This window comes from Caloenas nicobarica, chromosome 6 (genome assembly GCF_036013445.1).
Source record: "Caloenas nicobarica isolate bCalNic1 chromosome 6, bCalNic1.hap1, whole genome shotgun sequence".
Taxonomy (NCBI): Eukaryota; Metazoa; Chordata; class Aves; order Columbiformes; family Columbidae; genus Caloenas; species Caloenas nicobarica.
In genome coordinates, this window is record NC_088250.1 from 11228751 (window position 1) to 11250975 (window position 22225).

Consider the following 22225-nt stretch of genomic DNA (forward strand, 5'->3'; position numbering starts at 1 on the left):
AGCAGATCAGCTTGTGGGTTCTTTTTAAAATGTTTCTGAGCCTCCCCTCAGGGCAGATGCTCCAAAGCCCTGCATGCAGCAGGACCCATCCCATTTGCTTCTGCTCTTGAATGCGCATCCTGGCAACTAGGAATATTTTAGTGACTGGTTTTTTTCCTCTACCACCTGTTTCGTATTTTTCTGAATCTAAATATGGTATGTATTTCAGCTCAATCCACTATGCAGATTCTCACGAAGCTACCAATGTGACTCATGCAGCTGTACCTGAGCTGGTTGGTGTTCATCCAGCCGGCTTGGTGGTGCTCACCGGAGCGCAGCAGCACCGCTCTGCTCAGCCAGGCAGTAGCACAGGCACCCTTCTGCTGCTGGCCACACTGCCACCACTGCGCTAGAGCCACACTCCTGCCTTGCTGTGCTCCCATACAGCTCCCAGATGCAGCCCACAATCACAGGGACTGTCTTAGCACGTCTTAAGAAGCTGCAGCTCCTCCGTGCCAGACAGGGGCTCCAGGATGACTGCAAGGCCGCTGGTTTGCTCACATCACCAGCCGTGACTTAAGCCAGCACTGGTGGCTGTACTGAATCTGCTTGGATCAGACGTGCCCACACTGTCAGCTCTTCCATTTGAGGGGAGATAATTTCTATCAGTGGGGTCGTAGCCACCTTCGGCTACTCCAGCGTGACTGCTAGAACTAACAGGTGTCTGGTCAAACCAGGAGCAGTCTCAGCTTGTTATACTGGGAATAATGCTGTGGCACTGGCACTAGCACTCAGCACACCAGCTGATCACACCTCCTCTCTGACCTTTCTTTGTCCTTATGTTTTATTTTTCTTCTTCTTCCTCTCAGGTTAGCTGGGGAAGGACTGGTACACTGGAAGATGTCCAACTGTGAGGCTGGAGTCTTACTCTGAGCTGCAGTCTCTTTCTGGAAATTACATTCTTGGGTTGCTCCCATGAAAGACACTGAGCTACTGCAGCTCACACTGGACTTTCACTCTCAGCACCCTTGGGCATTTAGAGATAACCCGTCTTTTCTCATTTCCTTTTCGTGTCCAAGTTGTGGAAAAACGTTGCGCTCTGTGGAGAGAGATCAGGAGGCCACCACTGCATACACAGGGCTCATACAACTACCAGACCAGACTCACATGTGAAACATTAACGAGAAGGGAAGTAGTGCTCAGAGGAAGGGAGACAGAGGGGTCTGGCTGTGCAAGGTGGGTCACCACAGTGGAGATGCCTGTTCAGAGGGTGTCCATATTACTTACATTTCCTCCCCCTGCTGAATGTTTGATGTTATCTCTGGAACCACAGCGGGATTGAACATCGCTAAAATCGATCTTCTTGTTTAAAATCCTAACCTAAAAGGAATTGGAAGTAACTTACTATATACCATACACACACTCTGCTGTGGTGCAGAACAAGGATAATTTTGCCTCCTTCTTCTGATACTTGTATTGAAATGTGAGAAAGTAAACCACACCAATGTCTACGCTTAGTATGTTAACACAGCATATGTAAATACACTATGCTGCTCTTTTTCTGCCTCACAAAGTGGTGGTAAATTACAAAGGGGAAAGGTTTTATACTGGGAGATAGGAGAGGTGGCTTTTCCCTGAAAAGCTCGAAGAACTCCTTGCTTGCCTGGACTGGACACAGTCCTTGGACAGCCTGCCTCTTGAGTGATGGCCAGTGTTTCTGCTGAACTGGCCACAGGGAGAACATGGAAACCTGCCTTCCCACAGCTCAGGACTCCAGCCTTTGATGCAGAAGTCCCAGATCCAGCCAGCTCAGGCATGGGTGAAATCCTGAGGTATTTCACTCCTCCTTCTGCCATGCAGCCATAACAGCAGCTACATTCATACAACAGACCTCAGAGAGTTCTGTGAAAGGGGACTGACAAAATTAAGGTCAGAGTTCACTGCTCTCTCTCTTGACTGTCATCTACTAAAGAGCAATGCAGAAAACAACAACATTCGGAAACCTACAGCTGCAATCACTGCTTCTTGATTTCCAGTGCTGGCCGTAAAGTTGGTCACAATAACTTTCTGGTGCCAGCAGCACTCTGCTTCTCCCCAGTGCTCTTTGTTTCTGGCAGAACAAGTACCCCACTTTCCCTTGATGGTGCCAGCCTCCCTTGCAGATGCCGGGAGCCCACATTTTTTCTGCATTACCTTAGCCACAGATGCACTGCAGGCACACGACAGTGCCTGGAAGTGAACTTGGTAAAGGGCAGGTCACGCCACCCTGATCTTGACCCCCACGTCAAAGCATTTCCTCCACCTAGCAGAACTCAGGTGCCACCAATGATGTCCTCCCAGAGAACAATGTGCTGCTGGAGGGCAGTTACCTGTAGGCAGGGACAACTGGGTGCAGGGCACACACCTGAGTGACACCACCTCCAGACTTCTTTCTGAGCAAGGGCAGGGAATTGTGCTCACCAGCATTAGGCTTTTCAGGTGTGTGAGAAAGCATTTCTGGCCAAGGCTGCACCAGCCTTCTTTGTACCTAGAGCTTTTACTTACTCATAGAGTGCCACCTATGCAGCATATTCATTCTCTGGGTTAAATATAAAGTCTTTATTCAAATGTTATGTTGGATTTTATTTCTCTCTATGTTATTGACATACAATATGAATTTACACTCTTTCCTGTACAGAAAGCCATAGAATTGCAGGCTTTATTTATTAATTTTGCTAAATAGCACTTGTAGAGCGCTTTCACTGACATATTACTTAGCACAGTCCTGTTGGCTGCTTTTGTAGGCAAACCTACAGTAACTAACTGGATATTGAGATGAGAGGGAAAGATATACCACAGTAGCTTATTGAGGCTTCTTACCATTCCAGGAACACAAAGCAGCTGCAAACCAGCTGAAGCAGTCAGTGGGAGGAAGAACAACCTTTTGCAGTTTCTGCTTCCTGGCTTCAGATCCCCAGACTGCCCCAGGCTCCCTAATAAATCTGAGACAAATCACCTACTCTGTGCCTTACCTCTCTAAACTAGGAAAATACTATTTACCCCCTTACAGGGATATCAGATTTTGCAGCTCTTGGCTCCTGCAGTGAGGATAATGTCACATTTAGATAACGAGTCAAATCCTCTGGCACTGAGCACCCAGAGTGCACCCTTGACTTAAGCCCAGTAAACTCCAAGAAGAAATTTTCAGAGGGTCACGCTTTGCAGCTAATTTAAAGAATTTCTTTACATCAAGCTGTTTCATGGGTCCTCCTCATTACATATAATGTAACCACTACAGCAGTCAAACCATTAGGATGTTAAGTGTTCTCTTGCTTTAATTGGTAAAGATCTTTGGTGATGGCATGCTCAGCAATAAGGGTGATGACAGCACCAAAAAACTCCACAACTGGTAGGTCACCTTCAGCAGGCAAACTGATATCCGTCTTTCTCTGTCCTATCTGCTTAATCCATCCAAGTAAACCAATGTACACTGAAATGTGAAAGCAAATGCCTTTGGAGTTTTATGCTTGTGCTTTCTCTCAATACACTGTTTAAAAATGTACTCCAGTGCTATACAAGACAGGTGTCACATCAGTTACAGAAACACACATCAGACGTGCAGTCAGATCTGGCTCCCAGAGAGCTTCAGGCCAGACTCAACTGGGCAAAACAGAAAGCCTTCCTAGCACTTTCTGAGCACATCTCTCTCAGCAATGGATCAGCAGCACCTCTTAGCAATGGCCACAGGGATGCATATGCTCTCAAAATGCTGACTTAGGGGTCATGACAAGACCTCAGTGCTGTGGGCTAAAGGCTTAAAATAGAGCCAAAGCAAGGTGATAAGTTGAGAGGGTGCCTTTGATCAAGTGCCTAAAGGTTGATTTGCACCCAGAAGTCTAACGGTTTATGAGTCTCATGGCCCATGGACCTGGCTAGTAAAAACGTAAAGGACCAATCATCTCAATTATCCTTCCTGTCTCACTGGGTGAAATGTGCCCCTGTGTGGAGGGGCCAGCAGGAGATCTATGTATCCTGTATGTCCTGTGCTGAGGGCTGAAGTGAGCTGAGTGACGTGGATGTGTTGTGCTGGTCATCTGGCAGAGGGAGCAACTGCACTGATCCAGGTTTTCCCTGATGATCTGTTTCTCCCTTTCCTGGAATATATCAATATCGCTGTACATATTTAAATCATGACTGTCCTCTATAACTAAGTGTTCCACAAACTAATGGAGCCTTGTTTCCTATAGATTAAGGCTTTAAACTGCCTAATTCCTCCATCCTGTACTCTTCAGCAAGACCTATCCCCTCTTGCCAGCAATATCTCCCAAGCTTTCTTCTCAGGTCTGCTCGACTGGACAAATAGAAGCCGATACACGACGAGCCAGCTTTTTGTTGTTTCTGATTGTGGAGAAGGGCTGGGTTATCACTGCCTTTACCCAGTGACAGTGTCTGAGTCTCTGTTTTGTACCCAGTCAACAACTATAACCCAACTTGGAGGGACTGCCTGTGTTTGTAATCACTGCGCCCTTGCCAGCGCTGGTTGAAATGGGCCAACCAGTTACAAATGAGTTGAGGAAGGCTGAGGCTGCCAGCCAGACAGCATGACTGCATGGGCTTTGTTTCCTTTGAGAATTCAGGCTGTAAACATGAGACGGAGAGTACCAGAGAGGGACAAGAACTATTTAGGCTAAAGAGAAACTTTGGCTTGCAAAGAAAGAATGTAAACTGAGTGTGAATTTTTTGAAGCTGGAATCTAGAAGGAAATTCGTAACTATCAGAGCAGGGAGGCTCTGGAACTGCCTCCCAAGAGAACAGAGCTCCGACAAGAAAATGGTAAACTTTTATGATGGCACTTGATGAATGGAATTAGATGATGCAGCTGCCTGTGATAGAAAGGGCACGAACATCATGACTCACCAGGAAGGTCTCCATGTTCCTGAGTGTGTACATACATCTTGTGTGGGGGTGGAGGTGTGGTAGGGATGTACACGTATGCACTTCAATTGTGTTTCACATCAAATGAAAGACCCAGCCTGCGCATGCTCTCATTCAAGAAAGGGAACATTACAGTCCATGGCAGAAACATGACTGTTTTCTATTCACACTCACTTAACATCGCGATGAGATAATGCCCTGACAAGCTCCCTCATAACCCTTGCGCTGACCTGCCAGTCTGAAATGGGTACCTTGTCTTCTGATCAGATGCTGGTTTGCCCAGATATGTTGGACAGGGCCTGGAAGTTAGTGTTTTCATCAGGACCAAGCCGAGTTTCCTCAGCATTTGTCATATCCATGTGAAGTTAAACCATAGTGGAAGAATTAAGCCTTACAGACAATGCTGGGTTTATTCCACAAAACCACATTGCCCAAGGATAAAAATGGCTTCTGTCTGAAGCCCTGGAAGTCTTACAGACCTTCCCCCCACTCCGTCCTCTGATGACTCCTCAGCAGTAGTCAAGAAGTGATGTCCAGGGAAGACTGTGTGCTGATATACACACAGTACAGCCTCACCGACTCACAGTACTTCTAGGTAGTGCCCGGCAGGAATCAGACACTGTGCTCCGATACCTTCTGTGCTGTTCAAATGTTGCCTGTCAAAGCATCAAGAGATGCAGGGCATTTATGGGCAGTCTGCTAGGAAACCAAGTGTTGAAGGTTATTTTTCTCAGAGTTCATTTAGATGAGGCATATACTGACCTGCACTTAGCAGGGTAAACTCTAACTCCTTTCCTACACATAGTAACCCAACTGGCAATCTAAACACAAAGGAGCTGTGGTCCGAGGGCAACATCTGCATTACATCAGAAGGGATGTTTTGGGTGACACTGAGTAACATAAGCAGATGTGACACGCTGGCAATACCTGTGAATCTCCCAGTTAGATACATGCCTCCCTGTGGCTGTTCGCAAAAAGTTAATTTAGATTTCAAAGTCTCCACATACAACAGTCTCCAGTCTGGGAACCTGGAACAGACTCTCCTCTCCCAGTACTGCACCATTGCTTTCAAGATGAATAAGAATTTGTAGAAACACTTGAGTGGAAGGCAAAGAAATGCAAGAGAGAATTTAGTTCCATTGTGCCTCACTGCTAAAGACAACATCAATGATTGAAAAGTGCTTACAAAAGAAAAAGAATTATGTTCCATTGCTGCCCAGAATAATTCAGTTCAGCTGCTTTTCACAATGAGAGGGAAAGCCCCTAACTCACCAGCATCTAGGCAGAGAATCCATAAACAGCTTCCCTCCTGTGGCTTACTACCCTGGTACACACCAAAATAAAAATACTTGAAGAACAAAAATTGTGGTGCTGATAAAATTACAAGCTCTGGATATATTTTCTAAAAAGCTGATGATTCACATTCTCATTGTTTTGCAATTATGGTCTGTGAGAAGCTCTACCACAAACACTGTGCCTGAAGCATTTACAAATACTCTAGCTTGGGTCCATGTGCTACTTGAACATGCCGTGGGGCTGTTATACTGGGAAAAGCTCCCAGACTCTTAACAACTTACCAAAGAGGGTAGGTTCTTTGTACTTATCACAGCACCACAGTGATTTGACACAGCTACATCCCAGAAACCAGGCATTCTTTCAACGTTTGGTTTCCTGGTTAACACAAGGATTTAGTGAGACAAGAATTGGCCTTGCATAAGAAGCAAGGTTAAGGTTAAAACCTGATTAGAATCAAAAGGCAATTCTAAGTGCTTCCAAATATAAACGCTGCCAAGGACAGATGATACTACAGGTTTCACGCTCCTGGCCGAAATTACAAGTAGCAAAAAAAGGAGGAAGAAGGGTATTTATTTGGACTAGCAAAGCCTTTGAAGAGAAAGACTGTGCCTCAGACTTTCCATATCCACAGCTTGCGATCATGTTCAGCCTCTGCACTCCTGAAATTACAGGACACACACACTAGTGAAGCTGCCAGCCTACAAGCTAGTGAGATTCAAAATAAAAGGCTGTGTTGGACATAGCACAGGCAAAATAATGTACCATCCTCATCTTGCTGTTAGCAAAGGCTGAACAACATAGTTTCACTTCTAACTTTTAAAAAGGTAGCCAGCAGCAGACACTGAGCATGTAATATTTCAGCCTGAACAGTTAAACTGTGAAACAATTACAAACAACTAAAATAGGTACTTTCAATGGGAAGTATCAGTAAAACAGAAGAGATGTCCTGCAATCAGCCATGTCTTTAATACTTGCATAGGGCAATGATGGCTGATTTACAGGCTTCTTTCTACCTATTTTCAAATCACTGTATTCACCTAATTAATAAGGTGGCCACCCTGAACTAGGCATAGCCCTATCAAGAAAGGGAGAAAGGCCTACAGAGAAACAGAGAGGTTTTGCATGATTGTGCTGGGAAATACAAATCAAAATGTCCACTCTCCATGTCAAAGAGTTTACAGTCAAGAGACAACAGCCAAATTAAATGGACAATTAGGTTGTTCAGTTCAAGTTCAAAAAAATATCTTGTGTATCTCTCTTCGTGCAAGTGAGCTTTTTCAAAGCTCAGCAGATATGTCTCTTAACATCCCTTTTTATTGTTCAAATCCAAATTTCCAAGGTAAAAATTGAAGTTTTTATCCTTTCCTTTCTTGCTCTTTCCCATCTAGCAAAATAAACTCTTTTCCTCTCCTTTCCATGCAAGACAGAACACTAGTATATGACTAAACAGCTCTGACCCAGATTATGTATTGCCTGAACAGTTTTCTCAGACGAACAACCTTCCCCATATTATTGCCAAAATCTAGACTACTCAGAGCTCAGCTGAAAATGCCTCCTCTACTGAACTTGCTGCTGAGATGACTCAGAGAGATTTATGTCCTGGGAATTTCAATCCACTCCAGTTTCTCTCCTTGCTCTTAATGAGAGACCAACAACATATGGTACATCATGGCTGGATTTGTCTCCTCTAACATTAGCCAGTTAAGAGCTGGAACTGGTCGCTTAAGCTGCCACTGTGGTTGGTAGAAAGATCTTGAATCCTCTGGAAAGTGACACCATCAACTCTAGCAAGACAGATTGAGTACATCCTGTCCAAGTGCCTTCAAAAGAGGCAGAAGCATCATGTTATGGCTACCATAGTTGGTGGAAGTTTAGTGGCAGCATCAGGCAGCTTGTGACCTTCCTAACTGTGTCCTCAACGAGCATGATGCAGACTTTACAGATGGTTGAGGCACAGCAGTCATGTTACTCTGTCCCAGCCACATAGAAAATGAATGTCAGATCTGGACAGAAAGCTCTAATTTCCTGCTCATTTCTACCAACCAAATGCCCTTCCTCAAACTTTCTGAAACTTGCTAGAGCCTGGCAACAACTGCTTTATTTTTCTAAAATACAAGTCAGGAAAAAGGATCTTGCTTTTTATCCAGAATAATTCAAGGCTTAACTGTACAGACTGTACTCAGGCAAGCCTTCCATTAAATGAATGCAGTCTGAACATAGGAACTGCAAGATGTTATTTCTGTACAATCAGCCAAAATTCTAAATTTCAGAAACTTAAAAATAATGCTTTTGAACTCTGACAGAGTTTTGAAGGTATGCCTGAAACTCTAATTTCTCTTTGCATTTGAAGATCTGCAATTAGGAAGGGATGAATTAGTTTCTAATTTTCAGTCCAGAACAAAACCCTTCAAATGTTTTGCAAATCCACAAAACTGGGAATGCATGAAGAAAACAAAAGCATACTGACAGAGATGAATTTATCTTACAGCTATGAACTGTTGACTTGGTAAATGTACAGACTTACTCCAACAAATGCAGCTAACAGTGTGGAAACACTTGTTTCCCAGTCTCTCATTAGCTAAGTGCTTTATCAAGAGCCACGTTACAATGTCAATCCACCCTATACAGCTGCCTCCTGTGGCTCTTGTTTGGGAAAGCACCAAAACTTGAACTTTATAGCTCATTTCTGTTCATCACTGTTCTGAGCAGGGACATTCTCAAAGTGATCTTGGCTCACTTATGTCACAGATCACAATGGATTGAGGAAAAAATGCATGATGTGCCAGGAGGAGATGGGAGACAGAATGGGAGACAGAATGGGACCCAGCAACAGCTCGGATTGCACTTTTTGTTTGGGCTATATTCTCCACTACCCTTTAGGACAGTCTTCATCCAGCAGTGCACCAATAGCATATAATCTAGATCTTCAGATTAATTTTTAGGCCATCATCAGTGTTCATATCGTGGTGCCAAAGACATGTGAAACAGGGGGAAGAGGAGTTGTAAGATGCCATCTCAAGGGGAAGTTGCTGAATACCCTTTTGACCTGCAGCTTTCCCAGGAGGTGCTAAGCTCTGGTGGGCCACCAGACCTGCCTGTCTCTGCACTGACTGTGCATCCTGGCCAGCTGTAGCTGAGGCAGCAACCACTTCAGGAGCCTACTATTCTCTGCAGACTGGGTTGTGATGATCTGTGACGATGGGGTATGTGTGGTTATGGGGGTCTGCTGTAGGGGAAGCTCTCCTGCCATCCAAACTGATTTTGAAGCTAACAAAAAAATTTCAAAGTAGCCTACAGATACCTATCCAAGCCTCCTCCTCTGCCCAGCTCTGAGATGTTTTATCTTCCTGGTGCCAGTCTCTTCTATCATTTAATGCAGATGCCTGTTCTCCTTACCAGCATTATTGCGATTTCTGGACAGGTTCTACTGAACCGTGCTGTAATTGATTTATTCGGAACTTCTGACCTGTGATTAAATGCACGTTGTTTTCTACAAATTAGGGAAGATTATGAAGTTCTCTCTTAATCTTCCTACAAACCTTCAAGGAACACTCCATTCTTCCACATGGCTTAGGTATTTCATTTTTGTATGTGTCATCTTACTTCTTACAAGGTGCCTGGCTGTCACTACAGTTAGTGATATTTTAAAACTTACACATGCCATTCTAGTCTGTAGAGCTCCATTCACTTTGATGAAGTTATGCTGATTCACATCCACTGAAGTTCTTGCCCATGGCAAAGTTTTGATGTATACATTTTAAGATTAAATTAGAAGAAACCTAGGTTAGCTTTATCCTTGGTTGCTAGCCTATGATGCTTTATAAACACTCTGCCTGATCAGTAATGAAATTATTCCATTGGTACACTTCTGTACTCTGATACGGTACAAACTACATCCATAGCCAGAATTTCAAGAAAAAAAAAAATCCAAACAGAAAAGAAAAACCACATTCTTGGCATCTGAAACAGATTTCCAACCCTTTCCCCCAGATCCCCCATGCTTCCCTTGGGCTGTCTGAGAAATAACAGATGCAAATGGGTTACTTTTGAAAGCACAGCATTTCCTCCACAGCTGATGTGGTGTGAAAATCCATCTGAAGCCCAGCAGACATACCCAGGAGCAAGTTGCCTCTGAGCTGTGCCAAGAATGATACATTTCACCATACTCCACTATAAAGAGAAAACCAGACAACCACCTACTGGCTGCATCACAGTGTGGAGAAGTCCTCATTTCTCTAGACTGCAGAATACCAATTAAACACATCTCAAACCATCTATTCCTAGTAGGAGCTTAATGCAGTGCAAAGTTAGCTTTCTTCTTCCCCTAGAAGCATGCTCCTTTTCTTTTTTTTTTCTCCCTGTCAGGTGGACTGATTTCTCTCCTTTTCTTTGTTTCTGTGGCTGGCAAGTCAGAGCTGATGTAAAATCAGTCTGCTGTTTGATGAGTTTTTGATGAAATTCAAGGCTGAAGCACTGTATTTCTTGATTTATTTAGCATTCAGACATCCACTGCTTCTTCATTTCTACACCTCAGCCTCTGGCAGTTTCAGAGCACGGCTGCTTTCTCTAGGACAGCTGTAAGCTAAGAAAAGACCTTGTGCTAGGTTCAGATATGCCTCCGGTAAAAGGACAGTCTGTTTCCAAATGACACTTTTGGGCTGCATATCTGTATTCCTTTGGAGATTTGCATGTCATGTTTATGTACTTAACTTGCCCAGATGTATGCTGGCTTTTTGTCTGCTTGTTTTTCCTGTGGTTATTGCTATCAGCACTTCTAGTTCGGGTCATAAAACTTGAGCAGCTTTCTGTTTGTTACATTTATCATCACTAAAAGCAGATAACAGGTAACAGCTCATTTCAACCAGTGCAGTATTTGCCACCAGACACTGAAGCAGTGAGCAGACACAAGGAAAGGAAATTACCTTTCATGTGTTCCTCTCACAGACTCTATAAAATCCAAATGCAGAAACTGGAAAATAATTAATCCTAAAACCTCTTGTCTAGACTGAGCAACTATGGCATAAAGGAGACAGAAAGGAAAAAGTCAGTGAGTCTCTCTTCGCCCAGCCCACAGCTCAGTGGCCATATACCACTGGGCATTAAAAAAATCCTTTAGTTTCAGTGACATTATGTCCACCTAGCAGATTTCCCCTGTGATCCCTGAAAGACTGAAATGCCAACTGCTATGCCATCCTTCACTACCCAGCAAAGCCTCAGTTCAACTCTACAGAAATGCTAAGGAAACGTATCTCTCTAGGCATGGTGTTTACAAGGAAATACAATTTGCTGTGGCCCCCAGTCTTGTAAGGTTGTCACAGTCCAGAGGAGGTGGAGAACAGGCTAACATGGTGCTGATTTTGAGCCCCATGTCCAGCAGCTGGACTTGTTATGAAGAATGCTGATCCAGATGCACAGACCAAACTTGTGTTCCAAGCCTCCCAGAGCCCCTGCGTGCCCTGACCATCTGCTACACAATATGTCAAATGCGAGCTGAACCGTCATACAAACACTTGTCAAAATAAAGGCAGAAGAACCTTTGCTGAAGCATTATTTTCTTGACTTAGATGAGTAACTGGCTACTGTCCAAATCTGGAAAGCACTGAATGTGTTAATTTACCATGAAAACAGGATCAACGCCTATGAGATACCTCACTGTTTAATACATGAGCCTGTTTTTTGTTTTTCTTTGAAGACCTGCAGTAGGCATACGGTTGCAATGTTAAATTTTGATCCAATTTATTGTTTTTTTCTGAGGCAACATTAGGCAAACCTCACTGTTCTGTATGTTCTGCTATGTATTCCAAAACTCCGATATACATAGCAGTATCTGATCTGGAAACACTGTGCAACCCAGCTTTCTGCAATGCCTTGTTTTCAGGACAGCCGAATGGGGGAGCATGTTCTTGACCCTGATGTCTTGTGCCTGGAGACAGTTGAGAAGTGAACCTTTCATAAAGCACTCACATTGCCACTGCTGTAACTCAGCAATCTCAGGGAAGTACAAGGGAGCTGGGGGCACTGGGAGTTTTCATCATGGGTTGCATCCAGAATCAATATGAAATGCACAGGCACTTTTTACAAAAAATAAATCAACATAATTGTTTACGGACTGAATTGTCCATATTTTTTAGCATAAATGCTATATTCTTTTTCCTCATTCAGCTTTGCTGTTTCTAAATGAAATAGGAATTCTTTCAGGTTATAAATGGTTTTATAACTCTTTAATAAAAGGGACTGCTTCATCCTGTAAGCTAGAACAACAGTTGTTCCAAACAGAAAGGCAAACAAATTGCTTGGACATAATTTTGGCTTTGAATGCCATTTGTGTAACCATTTCTGCATTGCCCAAAAATGAGAGACTTTTCAAGCTCTGGCCATAGCTCTGCTTGGTAGGGCATTAAGCAGAGACTCTTCAGAGGAAGGTATAAATACCATACCTCAGAAGGATTTATGGTACTTCCTATCTGATTTTTCTTCAGCCTCCAAAAGCTTCTGCTTAGCTTAAAAGCCTCCATGCTTACTGTCCTTTCCAAAGTTCGGTAAGTTCTGTCTGTAGTAACATGGCATTTTGCTACCCTACACACAGATTCAGTCATTAGCTGACTGCGATCTTTATGACAATGCGCTTCATTATGTAACTCTGCAAGGTGTGAAACTCTTTTTCCAGCTTCTAATTGCATCAGTGTCTCTGAATCCTTGTTCTTTCAGACAGGGAGAACAGAAAATCCTGATCTGCCTTCTTACACATTCACCTATTCTTATTGTATATACATTCTCTACTTTATACAATTTAAACCCTGTTCTGCTTATTCAAATCCTGCAGCAAGAAAAACAGTTAAGTCTAGTATCTGTTCCCTCCCATGATCTTTAACTTGGGGTGGATTTACCAGATCAGAGGCTGCAACCCTCATTAGCATCACCCAACACAATGCATATATCACATAAAATGACAGGAAAAGGTCACAGTGCTGTGCAATCCTGCTAACATTTATCTAGATTGAATTTGAACTTGTTTGAATTAAAACAAACCTCTTTCATTTGCTGATATTGACGAAGACTAACTAAGCAGCAACTGCTGAGACTCAGGCTGAAACATATCTATAAGCACGGAGTGCAAACTGTTGTTTGAAATTATTCAACTGATCTCAGTGAGGTAGTGTTAGTCTTCAGGGGACAAAATACTTTTCTGAAGATTGTCCTGGCCCCTGCCATTTAACATCACATAAACAAACAATGTATATGGGCAACAGAGGCAGCATTTGCAAGGCAACTCAAAATGGCTCCCATCCCATCCCCATCCCAAAGGTGCACATGTAAGACTAAATCACATATGGATGAACATAAAGAGTGGAATGCTTACCTGCCCTCCTTTAGGCTGGTATTTGATGTTATCTGTTGATCCAATTTTGGACCTGACATTCTTGAGGTCAGGTAGAGGTTGATTAATAACTCGTAGCTGCTTTGGAGTGGCTGGAGATTTAGGAGGAGTGCGAATTATGGCAACTTTTTTCTCAGTAGGTACCAGTATGGCAGACTTGGGGGTCCCAGGAGTGTGGGGGGTTCTGGAGTAGCTGGGTGTCCCTGGAGTGCCTGGGGTACGGGAGGCATAGCTTGGTGGTGTCCCGGGGGTGATGGCAGTGGAGCCAGGAGTAGTGGGGGTAGAAGTTCCACTTTTTCCTGTTCTGCTACGAATTGGCTCTGATCCTACATGCAAGAAAAAAAAAAACAGTATTAGACCAACAGAAATACAGCTCTTCTTCCCTCTATCTCACAAAACACCTCCCTGTGCGCCAAGCGAGATTACAACTCTCAGATGGCTGCGCTAGTGTGGGAACAGCTGGATGTCTGTCTCTGTGTCTTACTTTGCTATTCAGCCTGCCGGGAGTTACCTTGTCATGTGTGGCTGAACTGGTAAACTGCCCCACAGTGACCAAGCTCTCTGCTCTGTAACACAGGGCTGCTTTCCACCAAAACCTGCGCTTCCCGCAAAGCTCGCTAAACGGGGCACGTCACATCCATCCCTGTCTTGTGGAAAGGACTAGAAGCACCCTCAGAATCTAACCTTTGGAACTTGATCTGACAACCTGAGTAGCCAGTAAGAATGTTGCCATCAATTTCAATGGATTGGGGCATTAAACTAGAAAGCAGGGGAAATTCTGATTGTAATACTGAAACTAAAGACACTGAGTGCCCGGCTGCTGCTGGTCACATACCGCTGCTGGTCACATACCACTGCTGGTAATCTGGTGTCTGCAGCTGAACCCTGGGCTGGCATTCAACTGATGAACAAGTCATAGCTCTGTTGCGTGGACAGGCAGATGTCCCTCACATTCAATTGCTATTTTTCATTAGCGCAGTGAAAGAAAGCAATTACAGAAGGCAACCTTGATTAAAAGTCACATTCTAGTTATGGCTGCACACAAGTTTAAAATAAATAAATACTGTAACATTTTGTAGCAGCGCCATTCAGTGTTTACAGCACTGCCAGTCCTTTTCACTCAGCATACAAATCACCGTGTAGTAGTGGTATTGTGCTTTCTGCAGCCAGCTCTGCTGGTAACTCTCAAACACAAACAAACAGAAGCCAAGATATCTCCATATGCTGCTTAAAGCAAAGCTTTGCTGAGAATACTCAGGGGGAAAAATACCAAACCAACCCCAAAGCCTGAGAACCCCAGTGCCAAATAGGTGCATACATGTTTACACCTTTAAAATGTTCAGGAATTATAAATCCAATAGGCCTCTCTAGAGCATCCAGTGGGACTAATCAAAATCTTATTTAAAATACTTGTTAATCATTCTGTTGATTTAATGGTGGTGGACCAAATGCAACACACTGCTGTCCCTGGGATCCAGGTGAAACTCTGCTCTATGTGACTCATTAGATGGATTGAACATACTTAACTCTCACGTCCAGTTTCCCTGAACGGTTTCTTTCTTTCCAAATCAACCCTAAACCAGAACCTACTCACCATACCAACTAAGACAGAAACTGAATTATTTTTTTCCAGCTCCTTGTGGCTTTGGTATATTTATTTTTCACTCCCAAGCCCTTCACCATGTTGGCAAATGCTCAATGGTCTTTCACTCCTAATCAGCAGAATGGGCTGTGGTGCCAGCTGGGGGTCACTTTGCTTACAAAGGGTCTCTGTTTTACCCTTGAAGCATCACCCAAGAATTTCAAAGGACTTTTTTTGTAGAATGTAATAATCTATTTCCTTTAAGCCGTCTTAAAAGGGGCTGAGATTGGTTTCTGAAGAAAGAAACCAGAGGAATTACTATTGGAAAGCAGGGAGCCACATCCAGGTTCTGAGGCCTGGGCTGAATCTATCTAAAAGTTCTGGGGCTATTTGGTAAAATTATCTTTGTCCTGTAATTTATTTTGGCTTGTGATTTGATAACATTGGTCCTCATAAAAGGTCCTTGCTGGCTTATTATCCTAACTTCCCCCAATGAGTCAGGCCACCAGCTAACGTCTCAATTCTCAGCAGTGTTTTTACCCTAGGATTAAAATACAGGGAGATCATTACTGTGAAACAGCAAGTGAATGACTATAATATTAGGTCCACTTTTCCAAGATCCATCAGAATATTTTATATTGCCTACTTCAGGTTTGTCTCATTTTTCTTGCTGCTGTTTGTAAATGCCCTGTTTTAAACACGTTACCCAGCTCTGAACTCTCTGCAAAGGCATGTTCTAGTATTAGCAATTAGTCTGAACAGCAGTCCCAGCCCTGGGCATTGCAGACTACAGAAAAGGTGCATCCTGTCCCTGGTTTCAAGCCCTTGCTGCTCAGCACTTGGTATCTGAACAAAAACAGTTCGTGAGGCTCTGATTTTCAACAGCATAGCCTAGACTTACCCTTCTGTGTAAAAGATAGGGACATGATGCTATGGTGATGGAACAAATCTAACAAGGATGTAACCTTCACAGCAGTAGGAGAGGGTGAATAAGCAAAACACATACGGGTGGTCCGTCGTACTGAAGAGGAAAGGGAGGCTGTGAGGGAGAGGGAGTTCTCCTCTCTGTCTCGGTCTCCTGATACACCTCTTCGAGGAGGAAGGATAGAGGAAGGTCTCGGTAGAGAGGAACGCTTTTCAGGACTCTTGCTTACTCCATCCTAATAATAGTAAAATAAAAAAGGAAGGTTTAGTTTTCAAAACTCACTCTCTGGGCTGTGATTTCTCTCAGCCTATATAGCAGGGGAAACCTCTTCCTACGGGCCCAGTTTACTACTCACACAGGCAGCTGTGGGGATCCAGCCACCTCCCATGTTCTGCTTAGCTCCCTGGTGCTTCTTTACTGCATCAAAACACCCAATAGACATCTTTGAGCTACTTAGAACAGATACAGATACCCTTGGATCTAAATATGGATGAATTCCACATTTTGTTCTTAATAAGGAATAAGGGTTTTTTTTAGTGTAAATTGAAAGTAACAAAATTCTCTGGAACTCAGGTGTGAAATTCTTACATACATTTACCTGCAAAGTAACTGCATTACTGATGCCCAGAAATACACCCCACACTAGACTGTTAGGTGACGTGCGATTTCTGCATTTTTGAACACAAACTTGTAATTTTTTTACAAAGAAAAATTTTTTAGCTACAGATTATTTTTTGAGTGCAGGACTCTTAATCCTGGTGTCTTCTCTTGTTTCCTTCCATATCCATCTTTTTAGTTTTTGAAATCAGCAGATACCTTCTTTTTACCAGGGTTAGAGTAATAGACATGTATGTTAGAATATGTTTGAACTTATGGTATATGCAGCCAGAGACAGTCTTGCATAAGCAGATAGTCCTCTCAAAGGCAAATATGATGGTGGTCCCAACTAGTAAAAGACACACCAAGCATAGTGTTACACAGAAAATGGAAGCTAATAGCGAAAAGAGTTTTTAAATGTGGGTAGCCAGCAACTCAGCATCAAGTAGATTCAAAACACAAGTGAAATGTAAACACAGGGAAGCTAGGATGGACTGCCAAACATGTCTTTAAATTTATACTGCAACTTCAACTTCTTCAACATGGCCCCATGCATTGACCAAATCAGGTTGCTAAAGCATTTGGCTTCTGTCCTTCTGCTGGTGATTAGACTGTACTCTCCTACACTGGGGACTGAATTTGTTTTCAGAGGATACTAACTGGTTGAAAAATACTTATTTTTAAACTTGGACAGACAAATTAGTACTGCTGTTCTTTGCCACTTACCCATGTGCAAATGGGTGCAACTTCTTAGCAGTCAATGAAGCAGCATCCATATCACCAATAGAAAGAAGATATGTCCTTCTAGTTGTAACTTATTTCACTTATGTTTCCTCTGGAAAATCTCCTTTGTTTTTCTCCATTTTGTAGCACAAATCTTGTAGCCTGATAATGAGTTTTCCTGCCACTGGATGTAAGTAATCCCATGTAAGATTCACAGAGAATTACTCAAATTCAGTGGGGAGAGAATGTGACCCACGGAATTCACCTACACATCTCCGAGCTGTCTCTACCAATTCTGCTACCTTACCTTAGCATCTGATTTTGAGTAGGGCAAGCAGTCTCTTGGGCCTGCTGAGGAGGGCCGTACATAATAAGTGTCTGTATCGAGAAAAGTGGCCCTTTTAGTAGTTAGTGAGCAAGCTGAGCTGGGTCTTGGAGGAAGCAATGACTTTGCTCTAGACTTTGAGGCAGGAATCTTTGACAAAGAGGCAGTCTAGTCATGAGAAAACAAACAAAAGAAAACACAACATGAAGCTGGACAAAACGAAAACACATGCAACATGGACCAAAAGAAAAAAAAGCCAAGCTATGAATTAATACCTTTCCTGTGTCTGGTAATGGTGTCTATGCAGTTCTGACATACATGAAAGTTTCAGTTCTGTGTTGCCTGAAACCATCGGGATCTGGATAGAGTTACTGATTGTAGATAGTGCCCTTTTCTGCAGATGCTATTTTTGTCCTGTGTTAATACAACAAAACTGGTGCCATGTATGGCATTAAACTGGTACAACTGCTGATTGGCTGCATCAGGAGCAAGTGCAAAACTACAGGAGCACCAAGAGATCTTAGTCCTTTAAAACTAAGTGGAACATTTGAAACATAATCCCTCCAGGCTACTGTCAAGAATAAAACAGCGGAAATCATAAAAGAAAAGTTACACCAGTATTCCCACAATGGTAGGATGACAGCATTGCTTTTTGTGCCACTGTGTACACACAAAATCCCTAATGCATCCCAAACACCGTAATCTGTGCATTTGGTGTCACTCTATATAGTGACGATGTAGAGTCCTGGGACAAGAAAACCCATCTATGGTTGAAAGGCTGACATGATATGTCATTGTCATCAGCTACTTGTCTGATTCTGATTAATGGTACTATCCCATTGAAAGAACAATTAAATATCAATAGGACAGGTTGAAAATTTGTTGTTGACACTTAGGAGCACCTAACTGCTTTGTAAAAAAGAAATTCCTTCAAAGAGAATAGGGCCACTTGCTTAAGCAACACTTTTTCCCCCTCCCATTTGTATAAATGATACTACAAAGAACAATTGCAAGGCAGTTATCTTGGCAATGTAGTCCTGATTCTCCCTGTATTCATACAAGCATGAAGTTACCCATAGGACCGATCCCAATGGGCCTGTAATTATGGGATTGGGTACAGAGCTTTAGCCATGAAAAACCTGGCAGTTGATCTAGGTCACCTAGACTCTCTTGATGTTCAGAAAATGTGTCTGAGTTACTCCTTAAGTTGTCTTTGTTAGAAAATCAGAAAAGAATGGGTTGTCAGTTCTCTACTGACAGGCATCTGGCTTAGGCTATATACCCAGCCTACGGAAAACTAAGGCTGGTGTGCTGAATGTCATCCATGACATCATCAACATGATTAACAGTTGCAGAATTCTGCAACAAACAATTCCAGGCCTATGTCACAGCTGAGAAGACTTCTATTGGATATCATAATCCATATAGCATAGTTCTACTGAGCAAGACAAGAAATCAGTTAAAAGGATGGAAAGTGCTTTACTAGCAAGAATATATTCCTAGAATATATTTTTTGCAACATACTTACATCTCTTTCTTTTGATACTTATTTCACTGTCTGTGAATACACAGAGTAAAATCAGTGAATAATTATTTTAAACAGAAACTGAACGATAGGTGTTTCTGTCACATCAAAGGCTTCTCCAGACTTGGATTTGTCACAGTTTGATTTACGGGTCTCATCCACTTGTGAAACTTTGGGCCATATTTACAAACCCACTAAGGTGTTTATTGATGCTGAGACTCGGTGGAAGCAGGGTATCTATGTTGTGTGGCTCCAAGAAGCAGATATCCTGAAAACACCTTTCACTCGGTTTTCTGAACTTGAGGTGTAACTAAGCACACATGGTTTGAGGCCCAAATGTTCACTCAGTGTTTTTTGCCTTTTTCAACTTGTAGGTCATGCAAAATGTTTGCCCTAACGAGACTGGAAAACTCTTATGGATTAAAATTCTAGGAACAATGTAGAGACTTTGTCCTTTTCACTCACGTTGCATACAGCGTCCTCCATGAATATGTGCATGTAACGGGGATGCTACAGATGAATGAGACTGAGATCTTTCAATGGAACTGCCGGGGAAAAGGCGTGACCTTGACTTAATGCACTGCTCAGAGGTTACCACAGTGTTACCCTCAGTGTTACTTAAGGAGCAAGGCACTTTTTAGCATCAGTAACAGCAGCAGAATCTGGCCCAACCAGGTTTCAGCGGCATGCTCAAGGCTGGCAGAGCAAGCAAAGAAAGCGAATGCCTCAATCCTTGCCTGTGCTTCAACCCAGGAAACTATTCTTATTCTCTGTTAGCAATACTTTACCTTTGACCTCTGTTACTGGAAGTGCCAACTGTCCACAGGACAATGATCTACATAACCCTAAGACTCAGGGATTGCTGAAGTTGGGACGCAGGAACCTCACTTTATTTCAGAGGTGTTCCTAACACATGACCGATGTTCTCAGCATCTCTCTACCGCAGGTACACAGCTCCTTCCAGCAGATGGAACTGCTTAGCCTTTCCTGAACTTGTCTGCAAAGCAGCATGTAAACTGTAGTTTGAAGACGGATAACAAAACTGATTAGGCTAGATTACCTAACATTACCAGCAGTGAGGAAAAGGCTGCATTTGAAGGACATAAAAGCTGAAAATCAGGAAGAAGCACAACAAAAAGGGAGAGGTCTTTATAAAATCAGAGGTGAAGCCAAGGCATGGAAGAGAAAATGTCCACAAGATGTGTGAGTGTGGCAGTCAGAGAAGTGGGGCAACAGGGAGAGAAAGTAAGCAGGGAACAGACTTGTGATCTTTGCCATAATATAAACGACAGGAATGAGAAAGGTGTCTAGAAAGCATATAATTTCAGAGAATTATTTTGCAGTGCCTGTACTTAGCGCGCTCCAGAAACACAGGTGACACTGAAAATGGGCTAGTAGTGACTTCCTTTGCGTAAGTGTTGATCACCCCCCAAGAAAAGACAGTAATAAACCATACTGCTAACTCAGACCAGAAACCTGTCCAGATACTTCTTACTGTACTAGTGAAGAAGCTCTAGCAGTTTCCCAGTTATGAACTGAAATGGGTCAGACCTGAAAAACCACATGAAATCCCAGAATGCAGGGCTGAATTCAGGTCTCAATTTCACAGCTCCTCCAAAGCCTCCAATCAGTTATGCTGCTATCATCATTAACAATTTCTTACGATTCATTAATAACATGCAGCACTTTATGAGATAGAGTTTTTTGCTTCCCAAAGAATTGATGATCTGGTCAGACAGATGAAACAAATGAGCCATGGAATATATCAGCAAATTTATAGGAAGTCCTGAGGGAGGGTTTCTGCCTGCACAGCAATCGAGCAAGGTGGCAGTACGAGTCAGGTGCTGCAGAAGGGGCCAGAGTACACAGTTTATCCCTGAGGATGCCCTGGCTCAAAACACTGAACAACATCCAGCTCCTGCAGTTTCAAGTCTCTCTGCCCCCTATGGATCTGCAAACTGTCATCATCTGCTACTCAGAACTGTAATTCAGAGGTTATTCAGAAAAGGTGGTTTTAATTACCCTTTTAAATGAATAATGAACATGGGAAAATTCTAAATGAAACACAAATTTTAAATGGAACACACAATAACTTACTGAATTAACACAAAAAGATCAGAAGTAAGGACAAAGGGAGATTATGAAGATGAATAAGATGATTTTACTCACTGAGAGTTTTTCCTTTGCTTGTTTAAATACACCAGGAGCCTGGTTTGTTTCACCACCTGCTGCTGAGAAACCCAAAAAATACTTGATAGTTAAAAACAAAAACAATAAGCATTTCCACTTAGTACACTTGTGAAAACAATTAAATGCTTTGGAATTACTATGCAAAGCAATTACTTTGTGAACTACTCTCAGGAAACTGTATGCAGAAATGTACCTGCCTTAAAAATCTCCTATGTTCATCATGCTTGAGGTAAAACAGTATTCTATGCATTTTAAACAAAGTGAAATTTAGTATTCATGTTCCTAGAAGTCTAGAAGCTAAAGGAAAAAGTTCAAGAAATAGTTGACAACTATACAATGGTCTAGTTCTAAAGGTCAATCCTCAGACACCTTAGCATCCCAGTTTTCAGGACTGTCCTCTAAAAATCAGGCCCCTTCAAATAAACTACAAATGAAAATTTTAAGAGAGATCCCTGAAATCACCACTTTCCAAAATATCATCCAACATTCCTAACAGAAAGAGACAGATTTGCTGTTGAATTATCTTCCTAGTTGTGTCATCAAGGTCCGTGTGCCATGGGTGAACTAAGCCTTCAGACTTTAGCAATTCAAATTATACTTTGGACATCAAATATATTAATTCAGTATTTCATTTATCTGATACAACATGGTTTGAGGTAAGATTTTTCTGTCTGACTTAGATTTAATCCTTATGAAAAGTTTTGGAATGGGGTAGCTTCTCAGAAAGCAGGTTCTTAGTTTCACCCCAACGATGTTGTTCAGGAAGTGATTTGCTACACAAAAACTAGATA

General features: G+C 42.6%; 1 protein-coding gene across 3 annotated transcripts in view; it reads right to left on the reverse strand.

Annotated features, from left to right (window-relative positions):
• MAP2 (microtubule associated protein 2) overlaps window positions 1-22225 on the reverse strand; it is a 98508-nt gene that overhangs the window by 2975 nt on the left and 73308 nt on the right. For 2 of the 3 annotated variants that reach the window (XM_065637393.1, XM_065637392.1), the window contains 4 exons: window positions 21414-21475; window positions 16156-16309; window positions 13550-13893; window positions 1267-1359 (listed from right to left, as the gene is read on the reverse strand). In XM_065637393.1, the coding sequence (XP_065493465.1) occupies window positions 1267-1359; window positions 13550-13893; window positions 16156-16309; window positions 21414-21475 (653 nt within the window). The remainder of the gene's footprint in view (window positions 1-1266; window positions 1360-13549; window positions 13894-16155; window positions 16310-21413; window positions 21476-22225) is intronic. The other variant, XM_065637394.1, reaches the window with a different exon arrangement.